General features: G+C 44.0%; 1 protein-coding gene across 1 annotated transcript in view; it reads right to left on the minus strand.

Annotated features, from left to right (window-relative positions):
* Window positions 1-22,392, minus strand: part of SLC12A2 (solute carrier family 12 member 2) — a 100,281-nt gene extending 77,889 nt beyond the window's left edge. The window contains exon 1 of the mRNA XM_006271507.4: window positions 21,788-22,392. Coding sequence (XP_006271569.2) covers window positions 21,788-22,282 — 495 coding nt within the window. The 5' untranslated portion in view covers window positions 22,283-22,392. The remainder of the gene's footprint in view (window positions 1-21,787) is intronic.
* Between the last annotated feature and the right edge of the window lie 861 nt (window positions 22,393-23,253).

Raw genomic sequence — 23,253 nt, forward strand, 5'->3', positions numbered from 1 at the left:
GCACATACACATACACTGCAGGCAGCATCCAGCTCCCCATCCTCAGTGAAATAGCCATTGGTTGCACATACTCTTTCATCCAATGCAAACAGAGCACAGGCCACAAACAGAGCACAGGCCACGCTGAGAGAAACACTCTCTCCATTAGAGCCTGGCCTGTGTTCCAACTGCTCCGTCTACAATGCTGTGGTTAGATTGTTTCCTTGGATGAAAAAGTATGTGCAACCAACGGCTATTACACTGAGGATGAGGATGGGGAGCTGGCTGCAGTCTGCTCTTGCATAGGCCCTGAAAAAGAGAGAGAGAAAAAAGGATTATTGCCACTATTTCAAGCAAGATGTGAGATACAGGAACCAAAGCACACTTGCATAAGCCAAGTCAATGGGAGCACAATGTTATATCCTAGTTAATCCTGCTTTGATGCCACACTACTGTATTATGAATAATGGCTGGAATTCATTTAAAACATTGGTTAACTGTCAATCCGCCTACCTAATTTTCAGTAAGAATAAGGTTCTAAAGTAACAAGGAAGATGCTTTCAGACAGTTGAATGTGATATATAATAGGGCTACTCTAGAGCTACTTTCCCCTCCCACAACTACTCCAGAGGAAAAAAGTGGATTCCTGCTGGATTCCATGAAGAGTTCTGACCAACACTCAGATCTTTGATACTGCTATAACTGCACCAGATCCAACAGATCCCAAGGGCAAATAAAAGCTACACTGTTGCCTCTGGACTACAGTTTCTAAAGTCATGCAGACACATGCATCTGAACACATGACTGGAAGACCTAAAATGGGGTGACCAGCCATAGGAGTAGCAAAAAACAGGGCCACATCTGGCAAATTTTATGGATTTAGGATGGGCAGTTGGAAGTTAGCATCTCCACAAAAAAGCAAAACACAAATGGCGCTACAGTCTACGTGAACAAACTGCTTGAACATTTGTTTTAGTTTTTTTGTTTTTAAAGCACCGTCATTCTTAGGGTGCATCTACACGAGACGTTTTACTGAGCATTAGACTAATGTGCATTAAAGCATCACCATTTACATATGTGCATCAATTACTGCACATTAGTCTAATGCACCATTTGCTAGTACCAGTACATACAGGTACCAGAAAAATGGTACATTAATGGCATAATGTGCTGAAGTGCACACATAGACCCTAACCAGGAGCAATTTGCTCTGGGTCAGCCCAGGCAGCAGGGGGCCACAACTGCTGTCAGCTTAAGCTATGACCTCCGCAGATGGGGGAAGCTGTCCCAGCTCCAGGGGCCAACCCTGATCGGCCAGCTCCCACCCCCAGGACAGCTCCCCCCATCCTGTGGAGACCAGGCCTGACCCCCATGCTCCCTGCCAGCCCAGGGATAGTACCCAGAAGATCCTGGAGTTCCTCTGGGCTGCTGCAAGGGGGCAGCGCAGGAGTAGCCCTGGAAATCTGCTCCAATGGGCACATGTTCAGATGTATGCCTCAGCATGTTTTAATACACAGCAAATTCAGGTGCATTAATAACACATGGAGATGCACCAAAAGACTGCAGACTTTTTTCTAAAAAGGGGACAAGAGTGTCCAAAATGTGACCTGCCTGAATCTTCAGGTAACTTCAAAATGGGAATACTAGCATGAGTTCTTATGGAGTACCAAACTAAAAACAGCTACACTAATGCATATTATAAAGATAAAAAATTATAACATTTAAATTCAGGATTACACATAATAGCAGTATTCTTGAAGACTTTTTTTAAAAGTCCAGATTTCTGAAATTGGAAGTTTAAAACAAATTATTAGCAACTGCAGAAAGTTTAGAAAGTTCTACTAGGTTTCTAAAGCAGTCCCACAGTACCAGTCATTTAAGTGGAAGGATAGATAACCTGCTTCCAAAAGTTCTAAAAAAAAAAATGCCTAAGTAGCTCTGAATGCTAGGTTCATTTGTTTAAAACAGCTAAGTGGAGCCAAAAAGAAAGGTAACAACAAATGGAAGACCCCAGGCATCCACTCTAAGGTCACACAAAAGTACCCAAACAGCTTGAAGTACAACAGAGTTTTGTGACCAGTGTTGCACCCTTGGATATGATGGCTGACAGGGCGCGACTGAGGTTATGGGAGGAAAGATTATGCACAGTTAGATGCCCCAAACAGGACCTGGAACCCGAGGGGGACTTTCCCATAGAGGTTGATACAGACTGGTCAGTGTAGCAATGCTTGAACCACCTGCACACGCAAACTGGAAAATCAAAAAATAAAGTAGCCCCATTTGATCATGTTTATGACATGAATACAAGTGAATGCAGTGAAGTGTAGACCATGTAGCACCTGAGCATTTGCCAACTCCTGGGTGAGATCTGTACAAAGAAGGACCTTGCTACAGCAATAGAAAGAGCCATCACTTTTGTGCTATTCTGAAAAAAACATCTAGTTTATGATAAGGACACGAGAAGAAAGTGGCAGCAGCAGCTAGAATAGACATCAACCAGAGGTTGGACAGGGAAAAAATAAGGAGTCGAAGTTTTGGAATTATCTGAAGTTCTAGCAAGAAGTACAGGTCTCCTAAAGGCACTGACAGAATTTGACAGGAAAAAAGTTAAAGCATAAAACCAAAACCACATATATACAAAACCACCACAGACAAATCCAGTGGCCACTTACATCATTCAAAGGCCACAACTGCTTCCTAACCATGCTGCTGGCAAACTGCTCTTATTATTTACAGAGCTCCCAGTACCAGACTATCCTTTCAAAACAAAAGTATTGTTTTACAAGACTCTGATCTCTTGTTAACAATGCTCTATTAATATCCAAAGACATTAATGCAAAGCTCAATTCAAGGACTACAAATAAAATTGGATTGTTTGACCATGTGACAATGCTTTGTAAAGTCACAACTGCTGACTGTAGTTAAGAGAACTGTTTAGAAATTTGTACCTGGCATACCATGTACTTTACACTCTGTATTTTAAGCCAAGGAGGAGTTGCATCTTGATAAAACACAAATACATGTAATTTCCCATGCTTTTCTCCACTACAATTAGTTTCTCCTTGCTTTAAGAAGCACAAAGATAGTACAGCTAATCCACAAGTTAAAAATCCAAGTGACGGTTATCTGCAGTAGTGATGGCCAAGTTATTCACATTTTTTTTTAATTCTGTTTGAGAGCAATAAATTCTTAAAAAGAGGGAATCTTAGAAGATTTCCTCTAATCTAAGGCATTAACTAAATATTTAGTGTTGTTACTGTTAACATCTTGGATGACCATTATATTTTGCTCTCTACAATGGCCTGAGAGACTAGAGCAGAAATTTTATTTCAGCTACTTCCACCAGTTTCAGACTTACTGTTTCGCCTTTGGTGTCAAGGTGCCAAGCTAATACTAATTTAAGCCAAAATCAAGTCATTATTTTAATTCCAGCAGAGTGATTATAAATACAAAGACTGAAGATTTATAGTCTAGACTTCAGGGTTAGGTAACCAAACTCTAAAAGTCAGCAACTATTTTGATGCCTTGCAACCCAATTTTCTCCTTTTTCCTCCAAGCTAAGAACCCTTGAAAGGGACCCTCTAACTTCTGAAAATGACATACAATATATATTAAATTTTTTTAAAAGCTATTAAATATTGCATATGTTGTCTCTAAAAAGGAAGAAAAGCAACAACTTTTGATATAATCAGATTACCATTTGTCCCTCCACTTTTTCCTGCCCCCGGAATTAAAAGTATTCCCCATGGACCATTGCTTGACATTGAACTATTTAGCATCTAAATACAAAAGAGAGAAAAATCATGTGCATGTGTCCATGTACATAGGCTTCATAGATCTAAAAGGAGATTTTGACTCCACAGACTGATTAAAATTATGGAAGAACACTTGCAACAACATCAATGGATAAAAGTTCTCGTAATTAATCGTTACTTATTATTCAAATACAGCATCTAGGATGCATTACAGGATTGGCAGTGCCAATAGTTTCTTTCCCCACTTAAGACAGGGGTATGAAAAGGATGTCTGCTTCTTTCACTAACTTTTAATTTATTCTAGAATGATCTTTAAAACACACGCACAAAACAAATCAATTCTACACACCCATGATATTGAGCGACCTTATCCCTGTCTTGCTTTAGGTAGATGATGCATTAATAATATCGGAATCCCAAACAGGCCTCCAAAGGTCATTACATGCCCTTCAGCAGTACTGCACCTCAAATAGCTTAGAGGAAAAAAAATCAACATAGCTATATCTAAGGTTTGGAGGAAACAGGTTTAGTTCTCACAGAGGGGAAAAAACCTGAAGGTGACCTGAGAAAGAATTCCTGACTTTTTATTGGACCAGCTATGTAGTTGGGATAAAGATATCACCTTTTAACAAAAATCTGAGCTAGAATAAGCACACTGAAAATGTAAACACTAGAGCAAAATAATCCTTGGGCAGAGCTTTTTGCATTATGGATGCATAAAAAGAGTAGTTCTACACTAAAGGTGTAGAAATTTACGGTAGAGCCCATTTTATTGCACACAGCAGAACTCTGGTACACCCAAAAATGGAGAAAGAACATTTCTAATTACTTTAAAGGAGGATTTTATCTCTACCCAATTCTACAACTGGGGGAGGAAAGGGAAGGGGAGAGAGGAAGAAGAAGCTCATGCATTCTGAAACCAGACTGATGAAATGTGAGCACCTTAGCTCAATTAAAAACTCTAAACTATTGGATAAAATTAGATCTTGCACAAAATATCCTTAGAACACCACTTTTCAAACTAGGGCGTGCCCTGGGACCGGTGGGGGGTGCCATGCATAAGGCATATTTTTTACTTTTTAAATTATTATTATTATAACAAGAATGTAAAATTTGACTTCACACAGTGAAATAAATAGTACATGTGAACCTTTTGCAACTGATTTCACAGGTGCTACAATATATTTAAATTAAGCCAGCAATTAGAGGTGCACTAATATATCAGTTGCATGTCGGATCGGCACCAAAACACGGGAAGTTTACATTATCGGCTATCACCTCTTCTTTTGGCTAGTGTAACTGGTAATGTTAATGGATAATTATAATTAGTTATACTTTCTGGCCAGAAGCTGCTGGTAAGTTCGCTATTTTTCATACTATAGTAAAAAGCTGTGTTAACTGGTATTTTATTAAGTCTATTAACCAGAATTTCCAATATCTCCCAATAGAAATCCTCACTTTAGCAACCAGAATCTTTGCTGAGTCTATCCGACATACGCATCAAGTATTTCTGTTGTTTACATTAGTTAGCGATGCTGCCAATAGAGGAGCTGCTGGAAGCCCTTCTAGTTGATATCCACATAGGCAGAGGGAGAAAAATACTTTGGGTGGGCTGAGCACATGCATGCACCCCTCCTCCAGGTGGAAAAGTCTGCAGGGGAAGGGAAAGGGGTCTGTGCGGGGCAGTGCTGGGCTCTTCCCGGCACAGATGGCCACGCTGCACTCCTGTCTTCCTTGATAGGTATAACTCTCAGACAACAGAAATTTTTAGATAACCAGCACCCCCCCCTTAACCCACACATGCTGGATAAAGCTTTTACTGTATTACGAGGTGAAAATGGATAAGTACTTATTGCCAAAAGATATTGTTCCAAACCAAAAAGGCAGAAGCTAAAACAGCTGAACTTAATACAAAGAGTTAAGCTCACTGAAAGCATATTGTGCATGTCTGTTTTTGTATGGGTTGGAGCCGAAGTGTGTGAACAGAGAATTACAACTCAAGGGGGGGGGGGGGGGAGGAGGCGCTCAGTTCAAAAGAAAAAGTTTAGAAACCGCTGCCTTAGAAGTATATCGAAGTAGCCTCCCCTTTCTGGCAAAAGTTGGTTAAACAATATATATATTCTCCAAACAAATGACCTGGAAAACGTAGTGACACTCACTGACCCAGTATTTCCTCTCTATTTAAAACAAGACACAAATTTAAGAATTACAGATGCCAGTGTGCAGACTGGAATGCTGGCAGTAAGAGACACTCAAACTTCCCTTTTTAGATTTAAAAAAAAAAAAAAAAAAAAAAAAAAAAAAACACACTCTCTTGGCCCAGGAACCAACCTGTCTGTGGTACAAAACTACAGACCACAAAAAGCCATTACTAGACAGATTCACGCTAATGAGATATGCAGTTGTCATGGTCAGGTGGTGTCACACCTATATTCTTTTGTCTGAATATGAAGAAGAATGAGATAGTCTACTTAAATCACTACTTGTGGTGTTGTTTATTCTCTGAATAAATAAGATGATAATTGATCCCTCCATTAGTGGGAAATTTTAAATACTAGATTAACAAAGAAAACAAAAGTGGTTTCTCTCAAACGACTGGGAGTCTGTCCTATACTTCTTCTTAGCTGAATCTGCATTACTGGCACAAAGCATAAGGACCAAAAAATTAAATAGAATTATTTTGAAATATTGTCCACTGCTTCATTTTGTCTTTTATATCATCATACACCATGTTCTACTTTAACGTAAACTGATAGAATGGAGAGTCTTCCTAAATTTTTGCTAAAAACATACCAGTAATAAGAGTTTGTTTACAGTTTTTGTCAAAATTACACTACCCAATGTGCAAGAGGGACCCACTACAGGGCCCAGCTAGAAGCATTAGAAAGTTTCCCAGAAGCGATACACAAAGCAAAAGCGGGTTAAGAGGAACATCTCTACTGTGCTGTGCAGGGGTAGGAGTAACACTACAGCTAACGTTCCAATTACCTTTTTCCAGGTTAGAAAGATAAAAGCTGCCTCTGGCTTGAGACAATTGTTTATGCTAAGAAAGAATCTGGCTAAAACCCTGAAACTGGACAGTCTGGATGATTGATTGCCACTGCCCAGGCTAGCATGTTAGAGACCAGTTTACATTGTTAACAAACACAACTTTGCTCAAATGACACGATAGTCTTTATATTCCATTAGCATGGATAGTAACTAAAGTGTCTTTTGTGGCAGTCTTGAGGATATGCTACCTGCTTTTTCATTACCATCACCACTTAAGTCTTAAAAGACAAGCTTTTTTTTTTTTTTCTTTAGTGTGGACTACCAACCAGGAGGAGAAAGTTTTTTTTCCCCCTTCAAAAGATTGTGTGCCATCTGTTTCTCTCCCACACAAGACAAAGTTATAGTTCTCATATATACAAAAGGTTAAGTAGAAAGTAACCAATAATTCTAAAAATGAGGAAATAGCAAGGACTGCCCACACTGAGAAATCTTAAAATTTTTGAAAGCCAGCAAAAAGTCCATGCAAATGTTGGTTTACATCATGATCCAGCCCCAAGAATTACAGCCAGTAAAAAGGACAATTTTTCCCCCAGGCTAGGGGAAAATATATATTAGATTTTACACACACACAAAATTCAAGATATACAATTCAGCAACACACTAAGATAGCCAGATCTTTGACAAAGCATCCAACCAGTTCACAAAAACTTATGCCTTTCTGCACAAGATGGTCTTTATGGTGCCACCCTATCCTGCCTTTTGTTTGTATGCCTAGTCTTGGTTCTGTGTGGAAAGTCTGCTATAGCTACAGTGGAAGGGCATGATCATGAGAGGCTGCCTTCTGAACATACCTTCTTAGTAAGCAGAACAGTACCTACTAGAGACAGTGGTTTTCTAGTGAGTACTTAGCCGTGATCCCAGCACCTCAGAATTACAATGAGGGTCCCCAGATATTCTTTTCCATGCATTGCAAGGGAAGGGAAGATAAAGTCCAATATATCTGTACCAGAGCCCAAAGCTTGTGTTCCAAGTGCAGGGGCAACAAATTACAGATCCCCAGGCCAGATGCAGCCTACATGGATCCAATTCAGCTCAGGAAGGTCTGACCTGGGCTGAGACAGCATGGGGGAAATTGGGCAGTATGCAGAGATCCACATTGCTGTCCATCCACTCCACAACAATCCCTGATACTATCTTGTGCCTATGCTTACCTTTTTTCAGAGGAGCCAGATATCTACAGGGCTGGTTAATCACAGGCAGCTTAAGTGCTGCAGCCCCAAAGCTTCAGCCTCAAATTAGGGGACGGGAGGGGGGGGCAGCAGGGGAGAGGAGATGCAGAACGGTGCCAACCCCTGGTTCTAGTGTATAAAGCCTTCAGTGCTCCAGGTAGAGATACTTGTATTGGTCTCTCCTAAAAACTGTGCAGCTAGTCATAGGATTCTGACATGCCCTGATCAGCTACGAAATAGTTAATTTTGACAAATTTCACTGGGCACTGAGTCAAGATGAGTAAATTTAAGTGACAGCACTATTGCTTCAGGCTGTAGTTACTGGTGCATTACTTTATCTTCAAAGCAGGAACGGAGCATGCCTACACAACCATAAAAACTTTCATTATGTTTACACAGTGTATCTGGGAGATCAAGGTGCTTAAGTGTACTTCCACATTCCCCTCACACCCTATCCAGGTCCATCTGTTTTTGGTACATCATTTTCTCATTGAGCTACCCAAGCAACTTGAGAAAGCATCAACTTCAGTTTAACCACCACAGCATTTGACACTCCTCTCTCTGGTTGGCCCAGAACTCTTCGTTAGCAGGCATTATTAAACCAAGACCCAAGCAGTACCACAACAAAAGGTTGTAAAGTGGACCATTTTGATCATTGTGTTGTCTTTTCCATAGCATGCACATTTCTGGTCCTACCATGTATTATCCTCTGCTCTGAGGAAGAGAGAGCACCCAGAAACCTCTCTTGAAGCATGCAAGCAAGATTCCTGAAGTTGGCATGAAGTCAGGCTAAATGCTTTGAATGCCCAAAGCTTACTTGTTAGTCAAAACTGGCAAACCTCAGGACTCCTCAGGTGTACTACGCACATGGGACACACACTCCCTTTCACACCCCTCTGCAATAAGTCCAAGTGCCCAACTTCCTTACTGAAGTATACTTTATTGTCAGCACTGAATTCAAAGTCTGTCCAGCAAAACTAAAACACCTAACCAAATGGTACCAACTTCTGCTTATTGAGGTGACAAACATCATTACAAGAGCCCAGGACAGTCAGCAACTCCCAAATTTCACCCAAAACAGATCAAAACCCACTAATTCCTCCCCATCCCACCCCCCCCCCCCCAACCTCAACAAATTTCACCTCACTAATCACTCCGTCTAAGGCAGGAAGAGATGAGTTTTTCAGAGGTTAAAAATTATGTTAGGCACTATGAAATGCTTTTGAGCACCAGATAATGTGAAAAATAAGGATAGAGAAATATATAGCTCCCTCTCCTCCGCAAGCATAAGAATACTATTTTAAGCATGCCAAAACTTTAGCTAGTGCATCATTGCCTCCACTATCAGAGGTAGATCTGGCATCATTTTTAATTCCTGATGGTTCCTAGACACAAGCCTTTAGTGGTGTTGAGAATGGTCTGACTGCATACATATGACTTCATCCTCATTCTTTTCTTCCCTCCTCCCAAAGCAGCAGCAAGCCACAAGATTCTTGTGTTTGTCATCTCTATGAAGAATACTGCAAGAAATCCAAACTATTCCTAGAAAATAAAATCCAGGCTGTTACACCCGTCAAAAGCAGAAGCATGTAGGGTTCCGTCAAGATCACCTAGTCAAAGTTTAAGATGCTTACACCAAGATTCATCTGGTCTCTTCTAGATATATAAAAAAAAAAAAGAGATGCATTTTTTTTAAAGTATTTACAAGCATACACAGATATTTCCCAACCATAAGTATTTCAGGATGCACTGGGGAGAACAGCCTCATTTGTTGTGACCAGTAGGATGGTGGAGTTGCTTGGATTCATGTTAGATTACCCAAAAGTCAATTGAAATGCAAAACCTTCTAAGTAATTCTGATGGCAAGTTATAATAAAAGGCTAAAAATTTTACATCAAATCTGGGTAACCAATCTCTCAGTTTTCTATCATGGTGGCAGACAGGGGAAACTAATTTGAAATTAGAGATGCAACAATACATCGGTCCAACATCGGATCAATACCGATATAAAGAAAACTGGCTGTATCAGATATCAGCCCAATGGGGCCAATAAATGCCTGTACTGCGCGCAGCCTCAGCACAGCACTCGGGTAGCAATGAGCACAGCCAGCAACATGGAGAGCTGTTTCTAGCTAGTAAGTCCGGTGTGGTGGAAGGGGAGGAGGGAAGGGAGGGGGGCAGATCAATGCCTTCCTCCCCCCCCCCCCAACAGTGAGGGAGGGGGCACAGGCAGGTGCTGCTCAGGCAGGGCGGGGGAGGCGTCTAGACATCTAGAAGTTTGTAATACATGTCTCAAGTTAGCTAAATATATTTTCCTATTACACAGGGAATAACCAATCTGCAGTCTAGTGATCACATATATAGACAAGAGAAGACAATGCTCAGGTGATGTTACAGGTACTCTCTACACCTGGGAAAAAAGTCAGGCAAGTTCTCATGTAGGACATCATAAGTTGTTGTCTTTTGTCTCATCCCCTCCAAACCACTACTCACTAGATGAAGCTTTCTACTCAAAACTCCAAAGAAAGGTCATAATATCAAGAGAAATAAATTCTACCATATACTGAGGAAGGAAGCCTGATAGAAAAAAGCACAAGGACTAGTTTGAGTTTTGTAGAATCAATCCTATAAAAACATTCTCTGATCTCGACATTTTCCATATTGGCTAATCATAGACAATTAGTTTATTATAAACAGAAAACACAAACACTCCCACAAATAATGTCTTCACTCCATGTAAGGTGCCTCTGACATGCCAGAAATCAGTAAGCATACAGGGTATTATTTTTAGGAAAAAAAACTCAAGTCCTGTTGGGACACTGGCCACAGTTAAGCTAGTAGACTGATGCTCCTGCTAATATTGGAAACCTTGGCTTTTGGGTTGCTGGCCAGGTGGTCTTGCTTTTCCACTCGGTTATACCAATGACCAGATTTAGGGATTCCCCCCCTCCCGCAGTCCGACTGGCACACTGGATGCTTTAAGCCTTCCTCTGTAGCATAGAGCATGGTCCTTTCCCTAGGATCTTCTAAGCATCTATCAGCTCCCTCCCTCCCTCTTGCGGCAATATCAAGGTAGCACCCTTACCTCTCCTGCCACAGGGCAGGGGTTAACAACACTTGGCATGTGCACCAGAGCATGGCACACAAGGCTATTTTGCTCAGCACGCCACAACCGGCCCAGGCTCTGGGCAGCTGGTGCCAGCCACAGAACCTGGGCTGCTCACAGCAGGCAGCTGGGAGGCTGCAAGCCCTGCTGCAAGCAGCGTGGGCTCCATGACAGGAAACAGCTGCCCAGAGCCCAGGCTGGCTGCTGCAGGCAGCCAGGAGGCTGCAACAGCTGCACCAAGGCCAGGCTCTGTGGTGGTGGCTACAGGCATGCCTCAGAGTGTGTAGCAGGGAAGGAGCCAGGGCTACATTGCCCTGGCCCCACCTCCACTGTGCACCCAGAGGCATGTGTGTGGCTGTTGCTGCCAGAGCTGGTACCGAGACTTCAGACCCTGGTAAAGTTGTTTGTAGCCTACCCCCACTGCCTGCTGCAGCTGCCTGGAGCCTGAGTCAGCTGTGGCAGGCAGCTGGGAAGCTGCAGACAGCTGCACCAAGGTCCAACTGCATGCCCCCATCATCTGCCCACAGGTGTGAAGCACCCAAGCAGCACAACCCCAGCCACTCCCCTACCATCCACCCAGAAGCACACATGCACCCACTTCCAGCAGCAAGGATCAGGCCCCTCAGGGCTCCCCTGCTGCCTACACCTGGCATGCTAAGTCAAGGTGTCAGTCGATATTGGGGCATTTGACACCCTGGCCTAAAATGTTGCAGACCCCTGCCACACTTGGTATTTCAGAACTCTCCCTTTTCTATTGTGGGCAAGGATTTAAAGTAACAGAATTGAAGGATTCCTTCAGTTAGGCTGCCTGGAAATGGATTTGATCGCCGAAGGGCCCCTTTGCATTTCATTGAAAATAGGGGCTGGGACACGAGGCTTATGAAGAGAGGCTGAGGTAACTGGGATTTATTTTGTCTGGAGAAGAGAAGACTAAGGGGAGGATTTAATAGCAGCCTTCAACTATCTGAAGGGTAGTTACAAACCAGATGGAGCTAGACTGTGGTGGCAAATGACAGAACAAGGAGCAATGGTACGGTCTCAAGTTACAGCAAAGGAAATTTGGGTCATCTATTATGGAAAAACTCACCAGGAGGATAGTAAAGTAGTACAACAGGTTACCCAGAGGGGTTGTGGACTCTCCATCCTTGGAGGTTTTTTAAGACCCAGCTAGACAGTCTTGGGGCTGGTCCTGCTTTGAGCAGGGGGTTGGATGACCTCCTGAGGTCCCTTCCAGGCCTATTTTCTATGATTCTATGAAAAGCAATGGGACTTGAGTGCTTTTAGAAATGTGTTAACTCCATCAAGTTAGAAGGAGTCTTTCAGATGCTCCAAATTATAACAAGATTTGCAGGAAGTGCAATGTAGTCCAAATAGACTTCTCTCTTTGGCTCAAAAACTGCTGTTTTTCCAACTTAAGACTCAGCTGCAACTACTCAGACAGCTATTTCTGCCTGCTGCAGCCTAATACAAGATGCAGTACTTAAAAGTACTGCAAAGCTGTCCAAAATACCTCTTCACTCAGTGACGATGAGAATATACATTAGAAAAGAGTACTCTGCCAAGCTTTCCCCACAAAAATTAGCTCTGCTGACAAAAGACACCATTGATAGAAGACTGCCCAGATATTCAAAATATGATCATGCACATTCTCTGGGCTCAAGTTCCCTTCAGCCCATGAAGATTTGTGGCTACTGAAGTTGGCTTCCTGAGAGTCTTAGTGCCACACTAAGCATGAGGACGGCCTTGTCTCAGCCTCAAGAATGAGGGAGCTCTAAATTCCTACTAGACTTCCCAAGCAAGAAGAAACCCAATAGGAATACTCTAAGCCCACTTGCAAGTAGTGCCAATATACAAAGTAAGACAGCTCTTTACACAGATATCAATTACATCTCCTTTCAGATTTCTTATGTGATCTGATGTGTAGCAGGTTAACACTGACACCTAGGTAAGCAATTTATCACCCATTAAAGAAGAATCAGGCAATTTACCCCAGGTTTCAAGTACTCAACAAAGGCAGATCTTGCTTCGTCTATGGATCTCAGAAACGTGGAGTCAAGCTACAGAACTTGCCAAACAAAGCTGAACAAAACAGCTTGAAAGAAGTACTGCATTTTGTCTTACAGCATTTCAGCCATAGCCAAACCCTGATAAGGATCCTAATATCCTGTCAATATTCTTCCATTACCCATACCAACAAAGCTCCTAAGATCCACCTCTAAACAGATGTCTATTTTGCAGGGCTATGACATAACCAGCCTGGTATGAGAGGAATATATAACAAGTTTCTGTAAATCAAGGTACAACTATACCACAAGATTGTTTCAAGATGTTTTCACCATAGCTGTTTTGCAGATGGATATCTGGAATATTAGGTTTCTTGGATTAAAACAGAATGCCTTTAAAGGTGGGGATGACTGAACTCCTCCAACCCCCAGATCAAGTAGTTTTATTAGGAGAAAGAGTTTATTTTTAAGATGGAAGGATTTTGCTTGCTTCTCTCAGATACTGTATTAAGCTGTATTGGACAGAGGACTTGACCAAGTAACCCCTTTGTTAATGTGTACTACCTATTCGATCGGCTGTTAACTTTCATTTTTCTTTAGATGGAACTCAAACTTCTTACCATGTAGAGTGCACAAACATCAGAAAATGCAAGTAAAACTCGGAAGACCCTGATACGTTCAACTTGGAAGAACTGGAGAATTTTCATCCCCAAACAGTGAAAGAACAAGTATATGCAATTGCAGATCAGAAGCAAGGATGCTTAAAAGATTATGCAGGGAGAGGAAGTAGGAGGGTGGTACTACATCTGTCGTGAATAATAAACATAATATTCATTTTTGTTTTTTAAATAAGAAAAAACTGGGGAGAGGAGAGTGAAAGTCATCTGTGCATTTACACATGCACTAGTCTAACCTCAGCGCAAGACTTCAGAACAAGTTCTGAAGGAAAGCACAGTTGAAGACAAGAAGATAAAGGACCGTGGGATAAAACACAGCCCAGGTCATGCTAGAACAGTCTGCCCTGATGAATTCAATAGTTGTCTTTGTCGGGGGAGGGGAAATGGAACTTAAGCCAAAAATATGGATTTAGATCTAATCAGTTTAACTTTCCATGTGGTATCAAAACAAACTGGAAGCCTTCATCCAGACATACATGGACGTTTGTTTCCCCAGGGACAACTAGTGGCACTACACCTTGTGCCACTGCCAGTTGTCTCCAGGGAGTGCCTGTGCCATGCATGTTCTGGTGTGTGGCAGGTTACGCTGGGTGGGGTAGGGGAGGCTGGGGCTAGCACTGGACTGGCCCCAGCAGCCTTACCTCCTTACCTGGGGTGCTGGGGGCCTCCCAGGGCTGCAGCAGCAGCGATCCTGCCACACAGAGCCTAGCCGGCAGCAGAGTATGGCTCCAGCCAGCCAGGCTCTAGCTTTGGGCAGCATATACTGCCACCACATGAGCCACTCCACTTTTTTTACCCCTGAATAATCCAAAGAACAACTGAATGTGCGGTATGTGACGCGTCTGCGGCACCACATACCACACAGCCACACTCATCTGGATAAGGCCGAGAAGTTGAAGTAGGGAGACAACAAGTTGTGCTGAAGGAAACTTTTGGCTGGGTGGATGTTCTTACTGAAGTTCCTCAAGGATCAGTCTTGAAACAGGAAGAAATGGGCTTCCGCTATCAAAGTTTCATCTCTGACAAAATATTCAGACACTGTCAATACAGAGGACAACCAACATGTCATAGTTTTTAATGTCATCCAGTTCTTCCGATCATAACAAACATATGATAAAATTTAACAGAATCAGGCTAGGACTCCTACTGTAAGCTAAAAGCTCCTGCTGTATGTCAAGAGTTAGAAACGAAGGAAAGATAAGCTTAGTGTAGAACAGAGCCAACATAATGTAACTGTAGAGAGACACAAATATGATCCTAGGATACATCAGGCTAGTCATTTCCAATAAAAATAAGGGAGTAGTAATTATTTATGGCACTAGTGAGACCCCTCAACTGAAATACAGTTCCAGTCAATGTTCAAGTAAAGTTCAAAATGGAAAAGAAGAAGAAAAAAAAAATAAGGGAATACCCAAGTGATCAGGAAATGGAGACCCATCTTACAGGAGGCAAAAGACCTTATGACATAAACAGGATGAAAGCTGAAAGAAAGGGGACAGGATTGCTCTAAGTGCATATCTGGGGTAAATGCCGGGGAAGAAGGAGAGCTACTTAAGCTAACACACAAGGCTGGCCAAATTACAAGTGGCTATTGACTGTCCCTGAATAAGTTTAGGTTACAAGCCATCTGATTTCCAGCAGTCAGAGAACCAAGATTCATGAACAGTTTTCCAATGGGAGTAGTGCAGACAAAAACTTCAGATGTGAGAAAGGGTTTTATTAACTATGATATGATCACCTAATGTAGCACAGGCTGAACTCAATGTCCCAGGAGGTCCCTTTAGGTGCTAAGTTCCCAATAGGGGAAAAAAGTTCTTAATATGTTTTTTGTGCATTTTAACTAAATTTACATTCCCATTCAAATGATGCCCAATACCAATTGGGGGGGAGGGGGGGGGTGGAAATGTAAACTTAACTAGACTCAAATGTTCACCATTTTCTAAGAGGTAAAAATTAAGAATCTGAGCAAATGTTAAAGTTATACGATTGCCTAAGAAGTGCATGCTTTGCCCATGCACATTTAAAAATGAAATAATGCAAGGCTTATATGTACCAAGGTTAAGTATAAATCAACACTAATCACAATTAGTCAGCAAGTCATATTATTTGCTTTAAAAAATATATATATATATTTTTTTTTAAATCCAAAAAAACCCCCCCAACTCAATCCACCCTGTCAGATTTCCAGTTACCTACCCACCTCCCTTCTGAACAGAGGCAATTCTTGCAACTTGTTGTATCCTACAACTTCATTTTGGTATATTTTTGTTACTCTGACCACTCCTGTTTCTGTTGCCTCCTACCTCAAAGAAACTGAATGGAATCTTCTGAAAGCAACATGGATAAAAATGAGAGCACAGCTACCAGTAGAGGGCTTGCTTCACATACTAACCAGTTACCAATGCCCTAAAGGAGTCAAGCAAAGGGGCATTAGAGTTCATATCTGAACACTAAAAGAGGCATTCAATTTCACACTTGTTAAAAAACCCAATTCTTTCTTCTAAAATTTAAAAGGTTTAAATAAGATGTTATCCCAAGAGAAATCGTTTCTGAACAAACCTAAGACAATAAATACTGTCTTCATTTCGAGCACTCCTGAAAGAGCTGTACATTAAAGTTCTGGAATAGGAGCATTGTATATAGCACAATTAATTCTTCAGTTTAGAACTATGCTGTCTGATGAAGTGGGATTACAGTGCTATTGTAGCTGTGAAGTTAGGGATATAAACCTTCTTGCTGACTACAGCATCTTGGTTAAAGACATAATTGAACAATGATGTAATATTCAAGGTTAATTTCCTCTTTACAGTTAAAAAGTAAGGTACATGGAGCTGTCCCTAACCTCCCAAATTATGGGTGTGGGGTGAAATGCTGTGTCTCTAGAGATATTTGCTGAGTCCTGCAAGAAGCAGACATTAACTTGCAAATAAAATGGTATTGGTGAGGTATGAAGTAAGATACTGGTCATGCACCTAAGCAAAATATTTGCGTGCATATTCAGTGAGAGTATGCCATACAATTTCCTGCAAGTAACAAGAACACCAATATAACTTTGTACAATTCTCTCTTCCTTCTGCTCCCTCAGTAAAAAGACGTAACAAAAATGATTAAGTAGTTTTCCCCACTGTGATTTTTTTAAGCCTGTATCAACAGGTTCCATACCACATGCAAATTCTCTGCAGTACCCTCATCCTTTTTCAGCCTTCCTTCAAATGTTGAACCTTTTTCAAGAGATCAGCATTTAGACTAAACACTATTTTACCAATAAGATTACAACTAGCATAACACTAAATAATCTCTCTTGCACCTTAAAGTAACACTACCAAAAAGTGTGTTCTAAAAAAATTCATGCTAATCAGATCAGCACAGAATAGAGCAATCCACTCACAGGTGTGACAGCTAAGTTCAGTTACCTCCCGCTAAACAGAAGTTAACTAAAGAAAAGACATCTGACAAATTCAACATGTAGCACACTGCAGGTCAATTTAAATGTCAGAATGATTGTAGTTGAAGGCAGCTCATCCATAAATTTAACCTCTGGGAGTGATGCTGACAACTAGTAATCGGTTTCCAAATTCAAACCCAGTCTGCGTTACATGGAACCTATTTCCACAGACTAAGAGTGTTAATCTAATCAATTTAAGTACCATCTATTCCCAACAACAGTAAGTTTTATAAGCCTCAGCATTATTGTCAGATACAACCTTCCTCCCAGTTACATTAAAGTTATGAAACCAGAAACAGGATATTTTACATATTTGTATACAGCTTCCCCCACTACCAGAGTACTGCGTAGGAGAACCCACGAAATAAACCAAACAAAAAGTACTGAAACCTAGACATAAAAGTACCTTAAATTGAAAAAGAAAAACTAAACTACATAGGTGATTTTTATTTTTACAGTAATGCTTGTGTGGGTCCCAGCTAAAAGTTAAGCAAAGACAGATGTATGTCTTTTTCCTCCCTGTTTTTTTTTTTTTCCTATGATGATTATTTTGGACACGATCTTTACTATTTGGACCCCAGTCAGTCATTCTCATGGTTAAAAGTACAATATGAAGAGAAGCATGTGGTATTACAAGCTTCTGGATTTTTAAGTTTATGTTGATATTATATAAGGGACATGTTTAAGATGAGTCAAAACATTTTGCCCAAGATAGGAATGAATACAGTTCCTGCAGCACTTCAGATGTTTGTGCCCCCTGGGGTAGACCTTCAGCTAACAAACTGACCTCAGTGACACTATGACAATTGACACCAGGTGTGCCACTAAATTTTGCCATATGCATTTGTGTATGTTATAGTTATTTTGAGCCACACCTTTGGCTGAAGTGTTATTACTGAAACTTTTTGTATTGAAGCCTACAGAGGAGCCTTCACTGACTGCATGCAGAAAGATGCACAGATAATCCAACCACCATTTAGAGGCCTGAGTTTTGAGTAAAACAAGAACACCCAACATTGCTGGGGGTCTCCCACCCTTCCTTAAAGCAGAGGTATTTACGTGCAATATATACAAAATCCTTTGTGCCATTTCCTCTTAAGCATGACATCTCACTGGTTTAAAGGCACGTATTATGTGGCCTGAGGGCAGCCATGTAGTTGTAGGATGTAGTTATAGTATTCATATTATGGAGAAAGATTTAAAAAACCCCACAGGCACTTTGTGCCATAGTTGTACAATTATTTACAACACTTTACTTCCAATATTGGTTCTCACACGAATTACCTGCCACAGACTTCAAATATGCCTCCCTTTCCATATCTCTAAAATGGAGGCTAATGCTTACCCATCTAACATCATCAGGACGATGCACCTGTTAGCATCTATTAAGCACTCTAAAGACAACACATACTACACTAGGGGCTAAGTGATTCAGTGAAAAGAATTTAAATTTAAGCATTTGCATACATCTATGAGCACCACACTTTTATTAAAGTTAAAATTATCAGACCACCACAGACTCCCATTCAGTTTTAAAACACACAACTTATTTCTAGACCAAGCTTCCCTGCAACAGACACATCCACAACAAATACTACATGACAACTGATGAAGTTAACAAGTTTGGGTTACGTGCTTTAGTTTTGGCCTAGTTAGAACAGTCTAACTATAAAAATACTGTCTACCTCCACACACTGCTCCTACATCCCCTCCCCTTCTTACCCACCACCCAGTCAGGGTGACAACTCAAAACAGAATTTGACTTAGGTTTCCTGTTGAAGTGTTTAAGATGTTGTGGCTGTTTAAAACTGATGTAGTTTCAGAATACCAAAAGGTCATGGGGTGGTTGACTGAGAACAAAGCAGTTTCTTCAATCACTATACTCTTTTTAAAAAAAGAGAGAGCGATCCTATCTGTAAAGCCCAGTTCCGAGTGCTGCTGTCAGTTCCGTATCTCCAAGGTGTCATTTACCTTAGCTTGCAAAAAAGAAGAATATACCCGATTATTTAGAAACAGTGAGATGTTGCTAATTTTCTCACACACACGCACACACACACACACACGTGTGTGTTATATAATAAAAAATAACACACACATTATATTTCAGTATGTATGGAAAGCCACAAAAAAGAAGAAAATTATCAATGTCTCACTGTTTCTAGATAATCAGCTTATAAGAATGATGTACGTAGTAAGGAAAGACAGGAGAAACTAAAACAGACCAATTATGAAAAACAGTTTAAGGATTTTTTATGTAGTTGATGTATTACACCTACAGCATTTCAAAGGAGCACAAAGTATTTCCATATAAATGGACTTTAATTGTAGGTTTTAACATTACATTTGTTAAAACAGGAATCGCATTCAAACCTGTTATAAACTACCCAACATTTAGCACTATGGGTAGGAAACATGTCAAGCTGAGATCTTGACACCTTCCCCCCAAAGCACAGCCTCCTAAAGGCAATAGCAAAATTTACCTGGATTCCAAAAGTAGAGAAATTGGGGGGGGGGGGGGGGGGCCAGCAGACAGGAGAGGAGGAGTGAGGGAAGTGTATCAAGATTTCATTCCTAGGAACTACTGGATATCATGCCTTCTCTTGCCTTGACATTTTTCAAACTTCAGCAATAGTTTCCACCAGACCTATGCCTCATACAATCTTGCCTGCGTGTTGTTCTCAACTCCTGCAAAGGTCTGCAGTGAAGGGCACAAACCTGCAGAATTCAGAAACTGATCAGCAATACAGGTTAAATGAACTAGCATCACAACTCAAAGAGGCATTAAACTTAAGGCAATGGAGAACCCTGCCTTAAAAGGAAGTCAGGTAAGAATTCAATTAGAAATATATAGATAAAGAGAATAGAGATAGCTATAGCTATGTGGTATGAATCAATTACCAGTACAAAGGAAAGCATTATTTCGTCTCGAGTAATTCACTATTAGAAAGACGGCTGCTAATACAGGGCACTTGAAGAATGGAAAAAGAGATTAAGAAACCTAAGACTTCCTTCCCCCACTACCCTCCATCCAAGGCATTTTAACAATACATAATGCTAACGTTGCAGTTGTGATCCAGAGCAAAAGTAGTCTTAGCTTCCAAAGCCAAGAAACATCTAGACCAGATCCATACACCAAGCATCCATTTGCCCAGAAAAAGGCACCGGGGGGACCCCATAAATGTATACTGGCTCTGACCTCTATCACAGCCAGAACAAATTTAATTCCTATGTGAATTAGAGCATCTGTTAAGCAGAGCTGCATGCTGCATGACCCTTTTAACGTCATTTGCCACCAACATGCCGGCTGCTCTAAAGCAGAGGAAGCTGGCAGCGACACAGCTCCAAGGGCTTAATGATGAATGGGAATGAGGCAAGCAAGGGACAGATGGACCACAGCAAGGCAGCCTTCTCCCTCCTCCCAGGAGCAGTCCAGAGCTCAGTAGGGCAGCACTGGCAGGAGGGGGGGTGCAGGAACCCTTGCGAGGAGGGCTGACAGGCCAGAGGAAGTTGCCTGCTCAAGCCTTCCCGCTTCCTGAGCACCTCCCCACCACCAGTCACCTGCGTGTGTATATAATGCTAATAATACAATGCAAAATTTGAGCCCAATTCCCTCTCAGCAACTCCACTCATTTCAGGGATGTTGCCCTCTGCAGCAGCACTGAGCTACAGACAAGCGTATTGAGATCCGATCTCAGGGGGGAAAAGAAAAAAAAAAAACCCCTTGGTAACTGTGAGAGCAGCAGAACAAGGAACAAGATGCCAAGGGAACCTGCAAAATCTTCTGCCGGTTCAGTAGCAGCTGCATCTGTCTGCCTTGGGGAAAGCAAGGGGCTGAACAAGACCCTGTGGGTCCCTTCCAGCCTGGAAGGGGAGGATGAGGGATGCACAATGCTGCGGTCTGTGCACCCAGCCCCATCACAGCTCCCTCCTGCCTCCCCATGTGGATCCAAGTGCCTGTCAAGACTGGGTAACTGTGAGAGCAGTAGGACAAGCAGCAAGATGCTGAGGGAAGCTGTGAAATCTTCTGCCGGTTCAGAAACGGCTGCATCTCTCTGCCTTGGGGAAAAAGCCAGTGTGTGCCTACTAGGCTGGACAAGACCATGCAAGTCCCTTCCAGCTGGAAAGGGAGGATGAGGGATGCACGAAGCCGAGTCTGCGGCCCCCATGACAGCTCCCCCCTGCCTCCCCAGGTCAGGAACTGCAGGAGCAGCAGGAAAGGAACAAGATGCAGAGGGAACCTGCAAAATCTGCCAGTTCAGCCGGGGCTGCATCTCTCTGCCTTGGGGAAAGGCAGTGCGCGCCTACCGGGCTGGACAAGACCCTGCAGGTCTCTTCCAGCCTGGAAAGGGAGGGCTAGGGATGCATGAAGCCGCAAGAGCAGCAGGACGAGGAACATGATGCCCAGGGAAGCTGCCAAGTCTTCTGCCGGCTCGGCAGTGGCTGCATCTCTCTGTCTCAAGGAAAACGAGGGGCCGGACAGGCCGCCGCTGGTCCCTTGCAGCCGGGAAGGGCAGGATGAGGGATGCACTCAGCCGGCCCCACGCCGCCTCGCCACGCGGAGGCAAGCGCCTGCCAAGCGCCCCGGCCCCGGGGCTGCCTCACCTTGTCCAGCTCGTCGTGTAGCTCGGCCAGGCTGGGCCGGATGAGCTTCTCGCCCAGCTCGGCAGCCGTGTGGCGGTAGTGGTCGATGCGGGGTACGGCGTCCATGGTGTTGTGGCCGAAGGTGCGCAGGTAGTAGGTGTTGGTGTGCGTGTCGTAGCAGTAGTGCGGGGCCCCGCCGGCGCCGCCCGACACCAGGCTGCCCTCGCTGCGCACCGTGTCGCCGCCGTTGGGGTAGCCCGGCGCCTCGGGCTCCCCCGGGCTCTCGGCCGACGGATCCACGAAGTTCACCCGGAACCGGCCCTTGGCCTCCGAGTCCTCGCTGCCCCGGCCCGGCGCCCGCCCGCCGCCGCCCTCCGCCACCAGGTCCACCTGGAAGCGGCTCTGGCTGGCGGTCGGGGCCAGCGGCCGGCCCAGAGCGTCGCCGCCCGCCGCCGCCTCATCGTGCTGCTGCTCCGCCGCCTTGTGCCGCGATGGCGCCGGCTGCTCGCCCTCCATGGCTGTGGCTGCGGCTGCTGCTCGCGAGCCCCGCGCGGCCCGGCTGCTTTAAACCGCCAACCAGCGCCCGGGGCTGGCGCCGCGCCGGGGCCGGGGCAACGCGCCGCCGCGCCCGCCTCCCGCTCCCGCCCCGCCCCGCCCCGCCGCGCTGCAGCAACGGCCGCGCCTCGCTGGGGGAGGGGCGGAGCCCGCAGGCCGCCCCAGGGCCGGGGGGGCGCGGGGAGGGGGGTGACGCCGCCTCCTGCCTTCTCCGCTGGCCGCGTTTGAAAAGTTGCCGGGTGCTTCGGGGCCCGAGATCTCGCGAGAGGAGCTGGACCGCGCGTGGCTGGGGGGAGGGATGGGGAGCTCGTGAGGAGATGCTGGGTGCGAGCCTCCTCGGGCCGGTTGAGGCTGAGGCGGGGATGGGGCACCTGTCCCTGCTTGCCTTTGCCCCTCCCCGCCCCGCCCCGGTTCTTACTGCCACCCAGCAGGCCCCATGTAGCCGGGAGCACCCGACCCTCCGGCCCGCGGGCCAGATCTGTGACAAGCGGACTCCCCTGCATGTGGGAAAGCTTGGCAGAGGGGGCAGCTGCATGCAGCAGGGTATAGTTTGGTAGGGGTTGTTGCAGCAAAGGGGGATCAGGAACAGGCCTCATCCCCCAACCCCCCTTCCACATCTGGATCTGGCCACACTGCTCCTTCTACTCCCTGTCTCCCCCCACCTCCAGATTGGAGCTGGGCTGCTTTGTCCAGATGGGAGCCAGTCCATCTTCCACTATCCAGTGTGTCCAGATCAAGGCTGTCCTTCCCTGCCCTGCCTCATCCCACCCCGACCCTGAGCATCAGTAGGAGGACCAAGATGGTCCCCCCACCCCAGCTCCATGTCAGGATTGGGGCTGTTCCACCCAAGGCGTCCAAATTAGGGCCACTTCTCCCTGCCCCCAGGCATCTGGATGAAGGATGGGGCCTCGCAGCCAGATCAGGCCCATCAG

Source organism: Alligator mississippiensis, chromosome 3 (genome assembly GCF_030867095.1).
Source record: "Alligator mississippiensis isolate rAllMis1 chromosome 3, rAllMis1, whole genome shotgun sequence".
Classification (NCBI taxonomy): domain Eukaryota; kingdom Metazoa; phylum Chordata; order Crocodylia; family Alligatoridae; genus Alligator; species Alligator mississippiensis.